Source organism: Bubalus bubalis, chromosome 21, assembly GCF_019923935.1.
Source record: "Bubalus bubalis isolate 160015118507 breed Murrah chromosome 21, NDDB_SH_1, whole genome shotgun sequence".
NCBI lineage: Eukaryota > Metazoa > Chordata > Mammalia > Artiodactyla > Bovidae > Bubalus > Bubalus bubalis.
In genome coordinates this window covers 56,024,978-56,043,365 of record NC_059177.1, presented here as the reverse complement: position 1 = coordinate 56,043,365, position 18,388 = coordinate 56,024,978, and the positions used below count along the sequence as shown (strand labels likewise).

Below are 18,388 nucleotides of genomic sequence, written 5' to 3'. Positions count from 1 at the left end.
TTGATTTACCTGTTCTGGACATTTTATATAAGTGGAACCAAACAAGAGGTAGCCTTTTATATCTGGCATCTTTCACTTACCATGATGATGTCAAGGGTCACCCACGCTGAAGTACGTGTCAGAACTTCCTTCCTTTGTATGACTTAATACTATTCCCCCATATGGCTAAACCACATTTTCTTTGTCCATTCATCAGCGGATGGGCATTTTGGGCAGTTGCCACTGTGAACCTTGGTGCACAGGGGCTGGTGTGGACGAGTGTTCTCATTCTCCAGGGCAGATGCCCAGGGTAGGGAACTGCTGGGTCATGCAGTAACACTAACCTTTCGAGGAAATTGGTGGCGAGTTTGCCATAGCAGCGGCACCAGTTAAATTCCCACCAGCGGTGTACGAGGGCTCCAACTGCCCTGCGACACTGAATATCATACTTTTGTGACCATTACTTTAATAGGGGTATAGCCTACCTAATGCGTAGGGTCATCTTCCCTGAGCAGCCCTTTCAGAAGTAGCTTCAGTAGCCCTACAGCCCACAGAGCACGGTTTCAAGTCCCTCTGCCTGGCGCTCAGGGCCCGGGCTGGCACACCTCTCCACAGCGCCCGTCCTGCACACTTTGTACTGTTGCTGGGATGCCCTCCTCACCCCGCTCTGAGTGCCTGACCCGCTCCCAGCTCCACACCTTTGTTCAGTGTGCCCGGCCCATTACACCTCTGTCCTACCCACTGATCTTCAGAGGGGGCTGAGGTGGGCAGGTCTGCCCCGTGAGGCGTCACGAGGCTGGGGAGGGGCTCCTTACCGACCACGGAGAGCAGCAGCAGGACACTGCAGATGACAATGGACACGATGATGGCGGTCTCGCTGCCCCCCAGCTGCAGCGTGGCGATGGTCTGGTTGAAGTTCCCTACCTGGATCTGTCGGGGCGGTGGGGGCGTGTGGTGAGGGAGCGGTAGCTTCCCTGGACATGCGCCCTGGCTCTTCTCCTCACTGGCTGTATGGCCTGACGCAAGTCAGCTAACCTCTCTGAGCCTCGGATGTCCCAAGTATCAATAGAAGAGATAACCCCACCCGCCTCCTGGGGACGCTGTGAGGGCTACAAGAGATGACACTCGTCAAGCCCTTAGTCCTGGGCCTGGCACGGAATGGGCGACTCGAGAAACACAGGGAAGTGTGATTACGAGTTCTGTGATGACTACGGGCAGTTCCCAGAGCCTGGCCTGTAAACTGAAGTATCTGTTGGGCTTCCCAAGGACAGGGGAGCAAGTGAGTTCTTAGGACTCAGAGTGCAGAACTGGGACCGGGGTTCAGGTGAAAGGCAGCTTCTGCAGTTCACAGCCATTGTGGGGGTGTGTGTGCTGCCAGAAAGGGGGTGAGCTCCCCATCCCGGGAGGCATGCAAGCAGGTACAGTGCAGAAGAGACCCCCCTTTCCGGGCCTTCTCCCCACCTCTCCTGCTTCCCTCCCTCTGTGACTGTGCCTGGTGACTGGCGGCCCAGACTCTGGGTATGCCACCAGGTGGAACAGGGACTGCCTCTCATGGCCTCTGAGAATCCAGCCCGTTGGGCCCTGCTGGGGGCCAGTCACGGACCCTGAACAGGTCACTCAGTCCTCGAGTTTCCTCATCTGCCCAGTGGGGACATAAAGCTCTGCTTTCCTCTACTGTCTGAGTTCCTGAGCGTGAAGGTGCTCAGCTGAGATGCCCCGGATGGCAAGGCAGGTGATCGGGCCTTGTGGGCAGGACTGGGGGGACCACCCCTGCCTCCGGCCTCCAGTCCACTCACTGTGATGGGCAGCTGCCCCTCTGCCGTGCCCAGGGACTCATTGACGGAGCAGTGGATGACTCTCTCGGAGACAATCTGGATGTCGCAGGCCACCTGGCCGATCTTGACGCGGTACTCGTGGCTTTCAAGCCCCAGCCCGTCCTGCTCCTTCTGTGGGAGCAGAGGGGGTGCTCACCAGGGTCCAGGGGCGGAGCCTGATCTGCTCACGCCCCCCCTCACCCCTCCCGCACCCACCTGCGCTCACGTGGATCCGCTCACGCCCCACCTCCCTGCCCCGTGCCTGATATGCTTAGGTCCCCCCTCCCCGCCCCCCACCACCGCCGGCACCTACGTGGATCACTAGGGTGAGGGGCTCCCCAGGGTGGTGCTTGATCCACTTCTCCCGCTTGGCTGTGGAGAACTGTGGGTCAGGGAGGTAATCCAGGCGGAACTGGCTGCCCCGCTGGGCCTCCTCGGGCTCCAGCAGCTCCTCGGCCACCGCCGCCTCATCTGCGTAGACCCGGCCGTTGAGGAAGAAGTCCACGGGGGCCGAGGCGTTGCTTAGAGCCCCGGGCGACGGGCAGGTGATGAGGGTGGAGTTGAGGACCTTGCAGAGCTGGAGGGAGGCCACGGGGGCCAAAGTGGGGGATGGGGTGGACAGTCAGGGGGGTAAACATGGAAGGAGAGAGAGAAAGAGAGAGGGGGGGCAAAGATGAGAAGACGCGGCACGGGGAGGCGTGATCAGCCGGGGGCCGTGACCACCCTGCCCGCCAGGCCCTGCCCTCACCGTGGGCTCGCGGCCGATGTGGTGCACCGCCATGGACACCTTCTGCACCATGTGGAACCGCTCGCCGGCCACCGTGATGGTCCTGCCGCCACTGCAGGGTGAGGGGTGAGGGGTGGGGGGGTGCACAGCAAGCCCTGTGAGCCCACGAGCAGCCCCGGGGCGTGCCCTGGCCGGAGGGCGGCGCCCAGGTCTCACCTGACGTGGCTGCGGTGGGGGCTGATGGCTGTGATGACCGGGTTCGGCATGTACTGGAAGCTGAGGCCGCCACGCACGCAGCCCCGCTGCTCGAAGCGCACGCACACGGGCACCATGGCTGGCAGCGTGCCCCCCGGCACCGTGCAGGCGATGCTGGCGTCCGAGCGCCTGCGGGAGGAGCGGCAGGCCTCATCAGCACGGACCCGCCTCCCGCCGCCGGCCCTGCTCGTCACCCCATGGCCGGAGCCATCCACCTGCCGGCCCCGCCTCACACAGACACCGTTTCCGGGTTCCCACTGCTGCACCTGCGCTCCGGCTGGCCATCCCACCCTGGACACCTTCCCTTCTCCTCTCCGACCCCGCCCCGTCCCACCTCCTCCAAGAAGCCTCCCCAGAGATACCCTCCCAGCTTCCGCCCCTGCGAGGGCTCTAGCCCCTACAGCCCTGAAAGCCCACGCTCCTCCTAAACCCAACCCCAACCCCACTGGATGTTCCTAGTTCCCAAGAGACTGCGGTCCCCTGGGGGCCAAGAGAGTGGGGCTCATCGCGTGCCCATCAGTGGGACCTGGTACACATTAAGTGCATAATGCTGATGCTAATTCACTTCAGTCGTGTCCGACTCTGTGTGACCCCATAGACGGCAGCCCACCAGGCTCCCCCGTCCCTGGGATTCTGCAGGCAAGAACACTGGAGTGGGTTGCCATTTCCTTCTCCACTGTATGAAAGTGAAAAGTGAAAGTGAAGTCACTCAGAAAGTGAAGTCGCTCAGTCGTATCCAACTCTTAGCAACCCCACGGACTGCAGCCTACCAGGCTCCTCCATCCATGGGATTTTCTAGGCAAGAGTACTGGAGTGGGGTGCCACTGCTTTATCCGTAAGTGCATAATACAGACGGGCATTTCACCGAGAGGTTCTGGACCACGCCCCTGCCTCTGGCCACACCCCTGGGCCTGCGACAGGTCTCAGACAATGCACAATCGTCACCATTTTCACTGCAGGTTAAGGTCACTTATGAAGGGCACAGTACTCCCCACAACTCACGGGTACTGTCTGTACTGGGTGAGAACCCTGAGGCTGAGACAGAGGAAGGGGCCTGGCCAGGGGACACAGCCAGTGACGTCCCCGGCGATGCTTGGCCCCCCCAGACATGGACTTACAGCAGCTCTGTGCAGGGCTCTGTGTTATTCACCAGGACCTGGAGCTCGGAGCCCACGTGGAGCTCACTCCCGTGGATGGTGATCCTGGTGCCCCCTGCTTTGGGGCCCATGGCGGGCTCCAGAGAGTGGACCAGGGGCAGCTGTGGGGAAGAAGGCAGGCCGTGAGGCCCCAGGCCAGCCCGGGATGAGCCTGGCAGGGTGGGGGCAGGGGCAGGCTGCATTCCCTTACCACGTAGGAGAAGCGCTCCCGAGACCTGCCCTCCTTGGAGGCGTTCACCATCACCACGTCCGAAAACGCCTCTGGGGCTGGGCCTGTGGCGCACACGATCCTGGGTGGGGGAGGCAAGTCTGGTCAAGGAGCAGCTGGTGGGGCCTGGGGGCCAGGCAGGCACCCCTTGGCTTCTCCCTGGAACAATGCCCCACCTCGACTCCCAGGACGTGTGAGCCCCGCCTCCTTACACTCAGCCCCCCACCCCCCACTCAGCTGGGACTGGCACCTGGGCCAGGACACCCGACGGCGTCACCCTTGTCAAAATCCTGAAACAATTCTCGGTCAGCTGGAGAACAGCCACTGAGTTCCCAGGTATCACCCTGGTGCCGAGCTCCTCTCCGGGACTGCCCTCCCTGAGTCTACCACAATTCTGCGACTGGTAGACAGGGGATTGGATAGATGGTCTTCTGTCGTCATTTAGTCGCTAAGTCATATCTGACTCTGGAACCCCATGGACTGTAGCCTCCCAGGCTCCTCTGTCCATGGGATTCTCCAGGCAAGCATACTACAATGGGTTGCCATTTCTTCCTCCAGGGGATCTTCCTGACCCAGGGATTGAACCCATCTCTCCTGCATTGGCAGGCGGCTTCTTTACCGCTGCGCCACCAGGGAAGCCCAAGGGGATATTTGAAAGTTCTCCAACCATGAGAACATCTGCTGAGCTGGGGGACTGATGCCCTTATCTGCAAGCCTGGCTTACGACCTCCGGAAAGGAAACCGAGCTCAGTCCCTGCCCATGACGTTTCCTCGAGCCTGTCTGGGCCGGGCCCCACAGCTGCAGGGCCAGGTCTCTGCACACACCAGCAGACCTGCACTTTCCTACCAGCAGTTTTTTCCATCAGAGCGAGGCTTCTGTGGAAGCAGGGCTGCTCAGGGGAACCTGGGAGGGCTTCCCGGGGGAGAAGGCTCTGGAGTGGTGAAGCAGGGAAGGGCAGGACGCGTGGCGGGAATGGTCTGAGCAAAGTCTGGGAGACCTGGGAGTGAGTGACTTCTGGGGAACAGAAGGGATCCAGGGATGGCGGGGTGGTTGAGGGCAGAGGGGAGTGGGGGGCGAGGAGAGGGCAGAGGAGCAGCTGGCACTTCTGGGTGGGTGGGAGCTGCAGGTCACTGAAGGGCCCCCGGGACCACCCTCCACTCACTCCTCCGACACCGTGTATCTGTCGGCCAGCGGCTCACAGGCCACGCTGCCGATCCACACGCCGTGGGCCACGTCGCTGAACCGCCGGCCCAGGTTCCTGCCGCGGATGGTCAGCTGGGTCCCGCCATCCAAGGGGCCGCTCAAGGGCTCAATCTGTCAGGCGATCGGAGAGACGGGAGGATGGGGCTCTGAGGCTGGGGTGTCCGGGGAGGCAGGGCAAAGCAGACCCGCCACTCAGGGGAGGCTGTGAGAGCGCTGGCAGGTCACCGGGGCTGCCAGCGGGGACACGTGTGTGAGACACGCAGCCTGCCTCGGGGACACCAGTGCGCAGGTACAGAGCCAGCGCTATTGGGGGGCGTCTCCTGGGGATGCTGAGGTCCAGTTCCCGTGGCCACGGGAACCCATGTCTGACCACGTGACCCTAAATCCCAGGCAGAGCCAGCTGTGGGACGGGCAGGTGAACCAGGCTAAGGCAAACAGAACCCTTCCCTGAGACTTTTTCTTAATTGAAAATGAGGCTCGTGGGTTACCCCAGTTTTCCCCTTATCAGCAAGGGTTCCTGGACCTCGCCATAAAGACACTCAACCCCAGCCTCTCTTCCACCCAAGACTCCAACGCACCCCCCATCCATGCCCGGCTCGTTCGCAGCCCTCACCACCTTCTCTATGCAAATCATCTCCTTTCTGATCATTGTCCCCCAACCCCAACTGAACCATGAGCTCCGTGAAGACAGGCACGTGTGCGTTCACTGCTGTGTCTCCAGCCCCAGGATGGGGCGGCAGGGGGGAACTGGCACCCAGTGGGTGCTCAGTGGGTGACAGCGTGTGGGGGCCTGGGTGTGTGCAAACAGGTGAGCTGCGGGTCCCTGAACCCGTGTGGGGCGCTGTGCGTATGCACATTCAGGTGTGTGGGTGTGACAGGTCCCCGAGGCGGGGGGAGTTGGGGGGTGGAGTGCTTACCGCTCGGATCTCGGGGGCAGGGCAGGTGCCAGGCGTGGGCTGCAGGGTGCCCCGCGGGCGGCAGCCGTCGCTCCACACACACAGGTGGCCCAGATCCTCGCGGCCCAGGCACTGGGAGCAGTCGGGGCTGCCCACGGCGCAGTTGTAGACCTCCACTGCGGGAGACATGGAGCCGGCCCAGCTCAGCTGGGTCCTGCTTCTTAAGAGTCAGGGCCCAGGAAGCTCTTAGTACCTTCTCCAACCCCCAGCCCCACCCCAGGGGGCTGCTAATAATAAGCACAGTGCAGCCACAGCCCCGTTAACAGTCATCCGCACAGGGATCCTATCCAGTGGGGGCTGTTTATCAGCCCCACTTGACAGATAAAGAGACGAGGCTCAGAGAGGCAGAGTGACTTGCCCAAGGTCACACAGCCTGTGAGTGGGAGAGCTGGAGTCACAGCCAGGCCCGAGTGGGTCTCCTGAGCCCCCAGCAGAGCTCTGGGATGCTAGGGAACCACTGAACAATGTAGGATGTGCAAGCCTCAGGCTCTCAGATGGGCTCAGGCAGGAGCGCAGGGTGGGTTCCCAGGGCGTACAAGCTGGTTCTGGGGCTTCTGTCTGGGACCTTATAGTACAGAAGTGGGGCAGGGTGTGGGGTGGATGTGCACAGGGCCCCCCTCCTGCTAAACAGGCCCTTGGAGAGTTGATTCGACACGTGTAATAAGAGCACGGCCACCCCCCACCATCTAGGGGCGCAGACTGTGTCCCAGACAGCCCTGCAGGGCCCTGCATGCATCGTCTCAGCAAACCCTCGCCCCTGCCTCTGCAACCGGGCCTGTGCCTCACAGGAGGACCCTGAGGCTGAGAAAGGGCAGGTGAGTGCTGGGGGGGCAGAGCCATGGGCATGCGGACGCCCCGAGGGTGTGGTGCCAGCCCAGAGGAGCGGCTCCACAGTGAGGTGTGGAGTGAACAAGCTGGCAGAGAGCGGGGCTGGGACCTGAGAGACAGTGTGTGTTGGGGAGTGGTGTGGGGATACCCGAGCACTGGATGGAGCACCCCAAGGCTGCGTCCCACCCATTGCGGCCATGTGAGGTTGGTGGGCGCCTCCTACCTGTCATGGGGTCAGGGCTGTCCAGGAACCGGGCCGGTCGCCCCTTCAGCTGGAGGCTGAGTGGAAATACCTGGCTCTTCTGGGTCGTGTGCAGCTGCAAAAGATGGGGAAATGCGTGACGGGTGTGGATGCTGTCTGGGTCTCTGTTGGGGGGAAGGCACATCAGGGGAGAGACAAGGGCAGGGCCACTGGGGGCAAGGGGACCAAAAAGGGGAGGCAGAAAGGAAGGCGTGTATGTATCTGGACTCGGGCTGGCCTGCCCTTCCCCTCCGCCCCGCTACCCCCGCCGTGAAGCCCGGCCGCTCACCACCACTTGTTTGCAGCGTACAGCCGATTCGTTCACCCACACAGCCTCGAAGGTCTCCTCCAGACCAAAGCTACACTCCAGGGCTGCACCCTGCGGGACACGGGGGTCAGGGGCATCCAAGCAGCACCCACCGCCCCCCATCTTCTTCAGGACGCCAGAGACTGCTGTTCCGAGGCATGGGCGGGGGCTCTCTCCCTGAACTGCGTCTCCTCCAGAACGTTCCTTCCTGGCCCAACGTCTGACAGAGGTGGGGGCGGGCGCGGGGTGGGGGGTACACACGAACACCCAGAACTCTGGCCTTATGCTCTCACACCACTGAAAACCTCACCGACAACTTCCAGTGGCCTAACCCCGGGGCCTTTCACTCTGCTGGTAAAGCCGCGACTTTTCAGCACGACCGACACTTACAAGGTTCATCCCAGGAGACTCCGCCTGCCCTGCAGCCTCAAAACCCCCCACGGCCCAGGATCAGCTCACACAGGACGCGGGTCAGCAACGCACACGCCATCCTGCCCTCAGCCTTTTCCAAGTCCATGCTTCCCTCCCAGCAAACCTCAACACAGCCTTCAAAATCCAGCTCAAATGTCCCATGTTCCAACAAAGGCTCCCAGACCGCCCCTCACCCAAATCACGGGGACACCCTTCACTTGAGCATCCATCCATTTGGCAATGAATATTAGGGTGTGTGCTGGGGGGCTTCATTAAGCTCCGACAGCCTTCCCTGACCCTGCATACCAAGGACCTCCCCTATCCTCTGCCCAGGCTCTGTCTATACCTGTCTCTCCACCCACTGGGGAGGAGGTGGGGGGGCTGGGTTTTGGGCCCTCTGACACCTCCAGGAAGATGGTAGTTGAAAGAGCTCAGGCTCAACCTTAACACAGGCCCACTCAGGTCCGAAGTCCGCCTCTGCGACCTCCTAGCTGTGTGACTCTGTGCAGGTGGCTCCTCCTCTGAGCGGTGTGGGTCTCTAAACTTAGCAACGGAAAGAGACTCCCCTACTCTGCAGGACTCTAAGGAAACTGGACACCATGTGTCTTTACTGGGTTGTACACTGTGGGCGCCTAATATATGCTGGCTGAGATCAGTACACAGGAAGTGCTCGATAAATGCTTTGCTGCGGGTGGGGGGAGAAATAAACAGGGCTAATTCCCCAATGTCATCTTGCCCTTAGCCCAGCACAGGCCCCCCGGGAGCAGCCATTAGTAAATATTTGCTGAGTGAACAAACCCAGGTTTCAAGAGGGCTAGGGCAGCCGCGTGGCAGGACTTCCTGTTTATGTCCCTGTCGTTGGTAGATGTGTTACCCTGAGGAGAAAGCAGGTCGGCCACCCCCTGGCCCTGCCCCCTCCCCGCTTCGCTGCGAAACTAACACAGGGAAGTGGCTGTTGACAGGCTGAGAGCTCCTGTATCCCTGCCACGCTGAGCTGGGTCTCCTGAGCCCCTGGGCTCACGGCAGCCGGCCAGCCTGTCTGGGGCTCTGCCGGGTGTGAGCTCCGTGGATCAGGCTGCTGCAGAGCCCAGGCAGAGTCAGAAGCAGGCCCAGGGGAAGGCGGGCCAGGATCACTGAGGCCCCAGGAAGGCAGACGGGGGCCCCCCAATTACACTCTGCTCAAAAGCAGGAGGCAGGACCCACACTCAAGCCCTGGGCCTCCCTGACCCAGGCTCCGGAAGCCCAGGGGAGCAGCATGGCCTTTCCCCCCTCTGAATACCCCAGAAGCTCTGCCCTAACCACCGCAGGGAGGAGCCCCAGGACTGAGGGCACAGCACCCCCCAGCCCCAGGACCAAGGGCACAGCCCCCCAGGCCTTCACAGGGCAGCATCCCCTGCCATGACGAGGCTCCCCGGCACGTGGCCCCCACGTGTGACAAGTCGTCAAGGGCCTCAGCTCCCCTGGTGAAGCGACAGATGGTGAGTCCCCGAGAGCTGGGGAAGGGGTGGCTGGCACGCGTCCAGGACTCGTCAACACTTCCCACTCAGGACGCTCCTCCAGGAGAGACCCAGCAAGGGGCGGCCTCCATTCCCCCAGCCCAGATGGGTGGGTGGGTGGGTGGCGGGGCGGTGCGCAGGCAGGGAAGGCTAGTGGGTGGGGGGAAGAGCACTGGACAAGGAGTCCAGGGCTAGGGTGCGAGTCTAGCCCAATGCCATGTCCCTGGAGGCGTCTGCTTCCCCTCCTGCTTTCCCCACCGGGACGATGGGGATGGGGCAGCCAAGGGGGCTCGGGCCATTTTCCAGGGAAGATGTGTCGGCCTCAAACTAGGGGGCGGGGGGTATGTCCAGGGTCACAACCCAGCCTGGGGGCAGGGCAGGGTGCACATGGACAGTCACCCATGGGCTGCAGCACTGGGCAGGGGCTGGGCCTGTTGGGGGGGCATCACAGGGGAGAGGGTCTGGGGGTCCCAGCCAGACCCTCCTTTCCTGCAGGAGCTAGGGGCAGCTGGCTGTCCCCAAGGCCTGTGCCCACCACCCACCTTCCTTCCCCCTACCTCCGTGCAACCAGGGCAGGGCTTTCTCCAACAGAGCCCAGAAACTCAGAGGAAGAAAACCGAAGCACGGGACTTCCCAGGTGGTCTAGTGGCTAAGACTCCGAGCTCCCAATGGAGGGGGTCTGGGTTTGATCCCTGCTCAGGGAACTAGATCCCACATGCCGCAACTAGAGATCCTGCATGCTGCAACTGAGACCCAGGCAGCCAAATAAATAAGTGGAAAAGCAAAGCATGGGCGGTGGGCCCCGCCCCTGCTTACCTGGAAGAAGGCAGCGCTGGCCAGGTGCACCGGGATGCTCTGGGAGCCGCCGGTGGGCATGGGAGCCAGGGGGGACGGCAGGATCTGCGGGCACTCCTGAGGGCTCTGTAGTCAAAACACAAGGAAGCGGGGCTGACCTGGGGCGTTCCGGAGGAGACGGGATTCAGACCACCCCAGCCAGCCGGCGCAGTCCCATCTCCCTGGGGAGGCGCCGGGCAGCCTATGCAGTGAGGAAACGCTACTAATAAAACGGCAGCCGCATCCACCACCTCCCACACACCACCTGACCTGATCCTGCGAGCGGGAAGGTGTATTGGCCCCATTTCACAGACGAGACTGAGGCATGGAAAGAGGCAGTAACCTGCCCAGTGGAACCGAGTCCCCATGGCCACTCCACGGAGAGCCTCTGAGGGGAGACCTCCCCGGCTCTGGGCCTCATCTTTCCCCAGATGTAAAATGAGGCACTGCATTCACTTTCTGAGGCTCCCTCCAGCTCTGGAATTCCAGTTTCCAGATGGACACACGATGAATGATTCACAAAAGAGGAAACCACAGACTTCGGAGAGGCCCATGAGAAACAGGGTGTGAGGTTGCACACCCCTCCCCACTGCCCGGACGCATCACGAGCCCTGAGCTGGAGGCCTGGGCATCCGCATTCCCGTGTCGGATGCGGAGTCACTGCCGTTCAGTCACTCAGTCGTGTCTGACTCTCTGCGACCCCCGGGACTGCAGCACGCCAGGCTTCCCTGTCCCTCACTACCTCCCGGAGTTTGCTCAAACTCAAGTCCATTGAGTCGATGATGCCAACCAACCAGCTCATCCTCTGCCACCCCCTTCTCCTCCTTCCTTCAATCTTTCCCGGGTTCTCGGGCCAGAGACTGAGGCCTGAGACTGAGGACCAAGGTGAGAGACAGGGACCCAGGGTCTTTTCTCAGTATTGTTCATCAGACAAGGAGCTCCTTGAGGGGACCCTCAGGGGCCCAGCGTGAAACCAGAGCTTGAGGGACACCAATGCTTCATTTATTATCGTTGACCACGGTCATAACTAGCAACCACGATAGCGACAGTGGTTAGCGGCCGGCGCCCACAGCCCTCCACATGCACCTGGAGAGTTCTGAGCACCCTGCGTTGTATTAATTCACCAAACCCTCCTCCCAAATGCCCTGTGAGGTGGGTACCACCGTTATACCCACTTGACAGACTGGAACACTGAGGCACAGAGAAACAAAGTGGGGTGCCCAGTACAGGGCGAGCAGCACAGCGGGCTCTACTGGCCCAGACCCTGCTGCTGACCCCCAGGCCAGACACTGCGCCCAGATGATGAGTTTCCCCAGGAGCACTGCCTGCTGCTGACCACAGGGGCCAAGGAGGCCGCCCGGCCCGGCCAACGCTGCAGGGCTGCAAGGCAGGAGCTGGTGTCCGGCTTGCTGTGTGTCATGCAAGGCCGTCCCTCCCTTGAGCTGCTGTCCTGAGCCGTCCCATGCGTAAGCCCCGTGGAATTTCGGGGAATGGAACCCACATGTTTCCAATCGGGTTTCACTGCCGCTGCCAGCCCGCTTCACAGCTGGCCGGGGGCCCTGCGGCTGCGACCCTGGCTCCGGCCCAGCCGAGGGGAGGTGGCCAGCAGGGGCTGGAGGCGTGCGGGTCCAGAGGAAACGACGTGGGACCATCCCCGAGGGCCCTACTCTCCTTGATCCTCATAACCCACCATGGATGCCTGTACCTACTCTCCAGAGTGGGCAAGTCTGGAAGAGTGTGGGTGCGCCTCTGCCCTCTTTCAGCACCACCCGGAGGGTCGCTAATCTCCCCTGGGGACAGCTGGTCCAAGTGTGCCTGCATCTCCCCGCCCCCCAGGCCTGTGGTATGGGAGGACTGACCCTCCTCCCTAGCCCCAGGGATGGGCAGGCACCCACGCCTGTCCTGGGCTCAGCGATTGGTTCGGGGAGTGGATGTGACCCAGTTCCCCTGGAAAAATTCTGCAGAACCAACGAGAAGGAGGGTCTCCTGGGATTGCCAGGGATCAGGACCCCACCCGGGGCTGCTAAGGCGTCTTGCGGCCAAGGGGGAGGGCCTGCCGGAGCTCGGAAGCCACTTGGAGGGGCGGGGAGGGCCTGGTGATGCCGGGATCCAGCTGAGCCCGAAGGGGATGCCGTCCCTGGGACTCTGAATTCACACAGGCCTAGTGGCTCTGCTGGGGCCATGGCAAGCGGCTCGCAGAGCACCGCGGCCTCCTGTCCCGTCCCAAGCTGACCATCCAAGCCTCAGAGACAAGCTGAGTGGCTTCTCCCCCTTGGCCAGAGTATAGCCTCCAGGCTCAGGAAACCACGGCCCCGACTCTGGGCAGAGCCGCGAAGGCGGGATAGCAGGAGCTGGGGGGACAGTGAGGCGGGAGCCCCAGGAAACCCAGATGTCAGCCCAGAGCGTGCAGCCAAGGCGGGGCCTCGCCTGACTCTGCGCCTGACTCTGCGCTGGAGCTCACAGACTCCCCCAAGGTCTTTCCACGTGCGAGGATTCAGAGTTCGGGACCCAACCTGGCCGAGCACTGAGTGACCCCGCTGAACCCACCCAACCTGCTCCCTCCCTGCCTTTATGCGTCGCCCTGCCCCCCTTCTATACACTGCCCCCCAAGTTCCTGCCAACCGCCCTCTCCACCAGCTCCTAACGAAGCCACCTTCGTAGAGGTTCCCACCCAGGCTCCCCCAACCCAGGGAGCCTGACCCCGGCACCTGCCCAAACCCTTGCCGCTTCTAAGGCCTAAGGTCACCCTGCCTTGCAGAAGCCGCCTCCTCCAGGACAACTGGAAGGGGCGGACGCAGCAGCCTTCTCCACTCCCTTCCCCTCCTTGGAAAAAAGCTGCAGCCCTCCTTGCAGCATCCTGTACCCCCCACTTCCTTCCTCTGGGGCCCATGAGGCAACGGGAAGTCAGGAGACATAGTCCCTGGCTCGCGCCTGCCCAGAGACCCCTCCCCGGCCTGGCCTGAGCCCTGCGGCCTCCACTACGACAGACTGGCTCTAAATTAAACACCAGATTAAGCAGCAGGCCAGGCCCAGGCGGGGGCGGCCTCTTCTCCCAATGGACTACCGTAATCCTCTGAGACAGGCCCTCTATGCGCCCCCAACGCATCTCTGACCCGCAGACCTCGGGGCAGGGGGGTGGGGCGGGGAGGGGGGGTGTCCCTGGGGGCGCTGCCCCAGAAACACCTCCAGGCTGGCGAGCTCCTCTGCGTCTGCCGGAACCTGGCAGGAGGTTCCCCTCCCGGAGAAGTCCTCCCAGCAGAGGGGGCCACCCATGGCGTGTCGGGTACGAAGCTGGTGTCGCTCCAGATCCCCCTTTGAGACAGGCCCCCTTTCATAGACAGGGAGACGGGCACAGAGAGGTGTGGCAGCCTGCCCGGGGTCACACAGCCACGACTCACGCCTCAGGCTCTTGCGTTCATGATGGGGAGGGCAGAACCGTGTCTAATCAGCTGCTTCCCCAGCGGGCACCAGGGTTGCTTCCTAGGGATGCATGACGGGCCTCAGTGACCTCCCTGCTGGGAGCCAGGGCTTTCGGGGGTTACACTGACTCCCTCAACTGTGCCATCTGGAAAATGGGTGGGAACTCCCCTTTCCTGGAGAGATGAGCTGCAGGCGAGAACCTGGTACCTCACCCCGAGCCTCTCACGGCCCTGATACGAGACGGAAGATCCAGCGGGTGGGCCTGACGGGGGATAAGCTGGCATATGACCTGGCACCATCCCGGTCCAGCCATCCCACCCTGGAACCCACTGCAGTCCAGCTGTCCCACCTCAACCAGTCTCAGGAGTCCCGTATGGTCGTCCCTGGCACAAGGCTGCGACAGCCATAGAGGCTCTCTGGGTGAAGACACGAGGCCACCCCATAAGTGACCACACCCAAACCAGCCGGCGGCAAGGTACATGGTGCCTCGGACTGTGTCTCTGCCTGTCCCCCACCCTCCCCAACACGCCCGCCCCGTGTAACTGATGGCATGCTGTCCCCTAGCTCAGGGCACCATCAGGCCGGCAGAACAGGAGGACCTGGGAACCTGTGGCTTTAGAGGTCACTTGCTTTCTCCACCCTGTGAGAGGCACAGCAATCCCCGGCCCTGGGGCCCCAGTGCCCGTGGGAGACGGAGGCTGGGGTCTTTCGGCCCAGCCCCTGACTTGGGGAAGCGGGGAGAACACGGGCTGCCAACAAGAGGGGCCAATTCAAGGCCCAAGCCTGGTACTCCCTGACCCATGAGGGTCGCGGAAAACGTTGAAGCTAAAATTGAAAATGAGTATGATGTGCAGGAAGGCGCCTTGTCCTAAAAGGCCGGAAGTGTAAACAGGTGCAGGCTTTCTGGGGGTCAGCTGAGCTGAAAGTATGGGCTTTCACCCCAAAATACCCGTTGAAGAACTGGTCTCCAGAGGACAGTCAAGGCCATGCAATGCCCTGCACGTATCAGAATGCAAAAAAGAGGCGCACTCAGCACGTCCAACAACAGGGGATTGGAGGGGCTTCCCTGGTGGCTCAGATGGTGAAGAATCTGCCTGCAATGCAGGAGACCCGAGTTCAATCCCCGGGTTGGGACGATCCCCTGGAGAAGAGAATAGCAAAGGGATTGATAACATGCACTGTGACGACAAGCCCAGCATGGCGGCGGTTAAAGTTGGAGCCAAGAAAGACAATGTAATGACACGGAAACGTTCTCAACGTGTCAAAAAAAAAAAGGAACAGTGGAGGCAGAGGGCACCCCTGGGCCCGGCTTACCGTGGGATTTGGTGAGGCCTCACACCGAGACTGGTTGGAGACACAGGCGTGCTGCTGGGCGCACCAGAAACAGGGCCACTGTGCCGACAGGCAGCTGGTGCAACTGAAAGACAGGGGGCCTCCCCTCAGCTGCTGGCTCCCCACCCCTGTGCCCAGCAGCGGGGACCCGGGACACAGAGCCCAGCACAGTGAAACGAGGTCTTGCTCAACATCAGAGCTGCCCGTACAGGAGGTATGCAAGGAGGAGATACGCAAGCAGGGCCTCCAGGGAACTAAATTAAGCGTAATCAAAGCACTTTTCTCAGCCTCGACTAGCCTGGGTGCTCACAGACGCCGGGCACGCTGGGTGATGAGAGTTTGTTGCACAAATGAGCCGTCAGGTGAACAGCCAAGGGTCCCGCCTGCCTCTGCGACACCATCATTTTTCTTGAGAGGGCTTCCCTGAGAGCAAAGCCTCCTGCCCACCCCGGAAGCTAGCCCCAACACCCCACTCACGCTGTGTGTGGGTACACCTGGCCAACCCGGCCGCAGTCGTAGATGGTGAAGCTGGCCCTGACAATGTTCTGCCCCTGGACCCTCACCGACATCTCGACGGTCACGTGGTCTGGAACAGAGCAGAGCGTCCAGGGAGAGAGGACAAGAGGACACGGGGGGCCCACCGACACCAGTGGCTGTGCCATCAGGACCCCCCCATGCCTGAGAGTCCACCATCCGAGGGCCCCCATCAGCCGTCCCTGCACCCTGCGCCGTGAGGTGCCTACCTTGGTGGGGCGGGAAAGGCGGGAACTGATCCTTGGGCAGGAGGTTGCAGTAGGCGATCTGGTGGCCGAAGGCTGGGCCTGGGACCCGAGCCACCGTGTGGATGCCGTGGCCATAGTCACAGGCCATCTCCATGCCGCTGAGGCTGGGCAGGCTCCCCGAGATCTGCAGGATCATACCCTAGAGGCCAGGGACCCTTAGCTGGGGGTGCGGGGGGTGAGGGAAGGCCACGCCGCGCACTGCCCCACCCCCACCCTGGAACCTGGGGAGAAGAGGTTGGTCAGTGGCCTTGACTCCAGGGGATGCACGGGGATGCAGCCTACGTTGGCCTCAGTTTCCCCCTCTGCAAAGTGAAACCGACCATCTTACAGGGGCCAGAGGCCTTGCACGATCTGGCCCCTGGACCTTGGATGCCAGCCTCTTAACACTCTCAAATCCTGAGTCTTGTTCCTACCCCAGGGCCTTTGCACTGGTGGGTCCCTCTGCCCAGATGCTCACACTGGCTTCCTATCGCTGCTCGGATGTCATCTTGCAGTGAGCCCCCTGCCTGATGTAAAATGTCAATACTACCCCCCACCCCAAGCTGCTCGCTCTGCACCCTGTCCTCTGCTCTGCTTCCTTCTTCTCCACAGCACTTATCTTGTTTCCGCTCTCTCCTCTGGGAGTGTGTCCACCCCTCGAGGACCAGAGGTTTGCCTCTCTTGTTCAATGCTGTCTCCCCAAGTCCAGGGCTGTACATGGCACAGAGTGGGAGCTCAACAACACCTACTGTTATTGATGAATGAATAAATGAATGAACAGATGGACAAAGCCCCAGACCGCCTGCTTGACCAGAGGGCCTAAGTGCAGGACTGTGATGTGTAATGATGGGGAGCGAGGAGCACAGGAGCCCCAGCTCCTGTGGGTCATCAGAACCATCACGTGACAGACGAGAATGTCTGCCCCAGAGAAGGCTCTGAGGGCAGGGCTGGGATGGGGGGCACCCAAGCCTGTCTGTCCCTCAGCTCCTGCCCCCTGGAATCTCCTGCACCGAGGCTGTCTGCTAAAGGTAAGCAGGGAGCCGTCTGTGGCATGCCTAGGCACTCCTGGACATGGATTGTGGGGCAGGGGGACAGCTACTTGAATTCAACTCCCAGCTTGGGCACTTCCTCACTGTATAATCTTGAGCAAGTCACTTTACCCCTCTGGGCCTCAGTTTCCCCATCTGTATGACGGGGATGTTACGAGCACCCAGGCACTGCTCTCACCATCTGCCTCCAGGTCCCTGGGGCACCGCACCCAGGAGGCTCCACCTGTCCGGTCTGGGTGCCAGGGGAAGGGCTGCTCTCCACCTGCAACCCTGAGCCTGGAGCTGGGGTCCTGGCCCCCTGGACTCACCGGGTACTCCTGGTGCACGTCGATCTCGGCCGGCAGGACGGTCATGGCGGGGCAGCGGCCGGGGCCCGCGCTGGCGCTGGTCCAGAAGTGCGGCTGGCTGGCGTTGGCGCAGTCCTGCTGCAGCGTGCACCTGGGGCGCCCGGCGCAGGTCAGGGTCCGGGGCGCCCCCACCCCCGCGGCCTCCCGGGCCCAGCCTGCGCCCCAGGGGCCTCACCGCGTCTCCAGGGCGCACCAGCCGCAGTAGGCGTCGGCCGCGCCCACGCAGTCCCCGCAGGTGGTGTGCGCAGCGCACGCGGCGACCTTCACCCTGGCCATCTGGAGACAGAGGTGGGGGCCCAGCTCAGCAGGGGAGGGGCAGCCAGGCGAGGGCCGGGAGAGGCTGGGGAAACTGAGGCTGTCACGGCGTGGGGTGGGGCGGGGAGTGAGGCTTCCCTGCAGAGGCCACGGCAGGCCGGAAGGGAGGGGGCGACGCTTCTGGCAGGAGCAGCCGCTCTCGTGCAGAGGCAAACGGGGGCTGGGGCTCAGCGCATCCTGGGGTCTCGTCAGGCTGAGGCCCGCACACACCTGGTGGGACGTCATCAGATACAGGTAACCGGGGTCCGCGGGGTCAAACTGCATCACGTGGTGCACAGGCTCCCCGTAGGCCACCGTCACCACCTTCCGGCTCACCACCTGCATGCTCTCGTTCAGGTTGATCTGGGGGGGTGCGGAGGAGGGTGGCCGTCAGGGGATGGGGCACCAGGAAGGTGTCCCCAGGTAGGGGCAGGCTGGGGACCAGCCCCGGGGGTGAGGGGGCTGCCCCGAGCCTGGGAGTCTCAGCCTCGGGCCCGTCCAGCGCTGGCAGTGGCGGCCGGCCCCCACACTTTGTTCTCTGTCGTGCGCCCCTCCCCCCAGGAACCCGCCCTCCCTGCCCTCACCAGCACGTCCTACCCTGGTATGCACAGGGCCGGGCTTCACAGTTAAGAAAACATTCTCTGGGAGGCTGTGGACATCATGCCAGGGAGTGGGGACCTGGGTTTGAATTCTGGCCTTGACATTTACAAGCTGCACAGGCCCGAGCCATCCGAGTCACTTCCCCTCTCTGAGCTAACAGGGCTGAGG

General features: G+C 62.3%; 1 protein-coding gene across 3 annotated transcripts in view; it reads right to left on the bottom strand.

Moving 5' to 3' along the window:
* Positions 1–18,388, bottom strand: part of PLXND1 (plexin D1) — a 49,164-nt gene that overhangs the window by 11,135 nt on the left and 19,641 nt on the right. For 2 of the 3 annotated variants that reach the window (XM_025272985.3, XM_044934334.2), the window contains exons 3-20: positions 17,852–17,983; positions 17,502–17,602; positions 17,288–17,417; positions 15,913–16,090; positions 15,647–15,755; positions 15,152–15,254; positions 10,400–10,504; positions 7,659–7,748; positions 7,352–7,445; positions 6,262–6,416; positions 5,304–5,455; positions 4,123–4,222; positions 3,894–4,033; positions 2,737–2,904; positions 2,542–2,632; positions 2,107–2,370; positions 1,776–1,925; positions 795–909 (exon numbers count right to left, since the gene is read on the bottom strand). In XM_025272985.3, coding sequence (XP_025128770.2) covers positions 795–909; positions 1,776–1,925; positions 2,107–2,370; positions 2,542–2,632; positions 2,737–2,904; positions 3,894–4,033; positions 4,123–4,222; positions 5,304–5,455; positions 6,262–6,416; positions 7,352–7,445; positions 7,659–7,748; positions 10,400–10,504; positions 15,152–15,254; positions 15,647–15,755; positions 15,913–16,090; positions 17,288–17,417; positions 17,502–17,602; positions 17,852–17,983 — 2,377 coding nt within the window. The remainder of the gene's footprint in view (positions 1–794; positions 910–1,775; positions 1,926–2,106; positions 2,371–2,541; positions 2,633–2,736; positions 2,905–3,893; positions 4,034–4,122; positions 4,223–5,303; positions 5,456–6,261; positions 6,417–7,351; positions 7,446–7,658; positions 7,749–10,399; positions 10,505–15,151; positions 15,255–15,646; positions 15,756–15,912; positions 16,091–17,287; positions 17,418–17,501; positions 17,603–17,851; positions 17,984–18,388) is intronic. The other variant, XM_025272986.3, reaches the window with a different exon arrangement.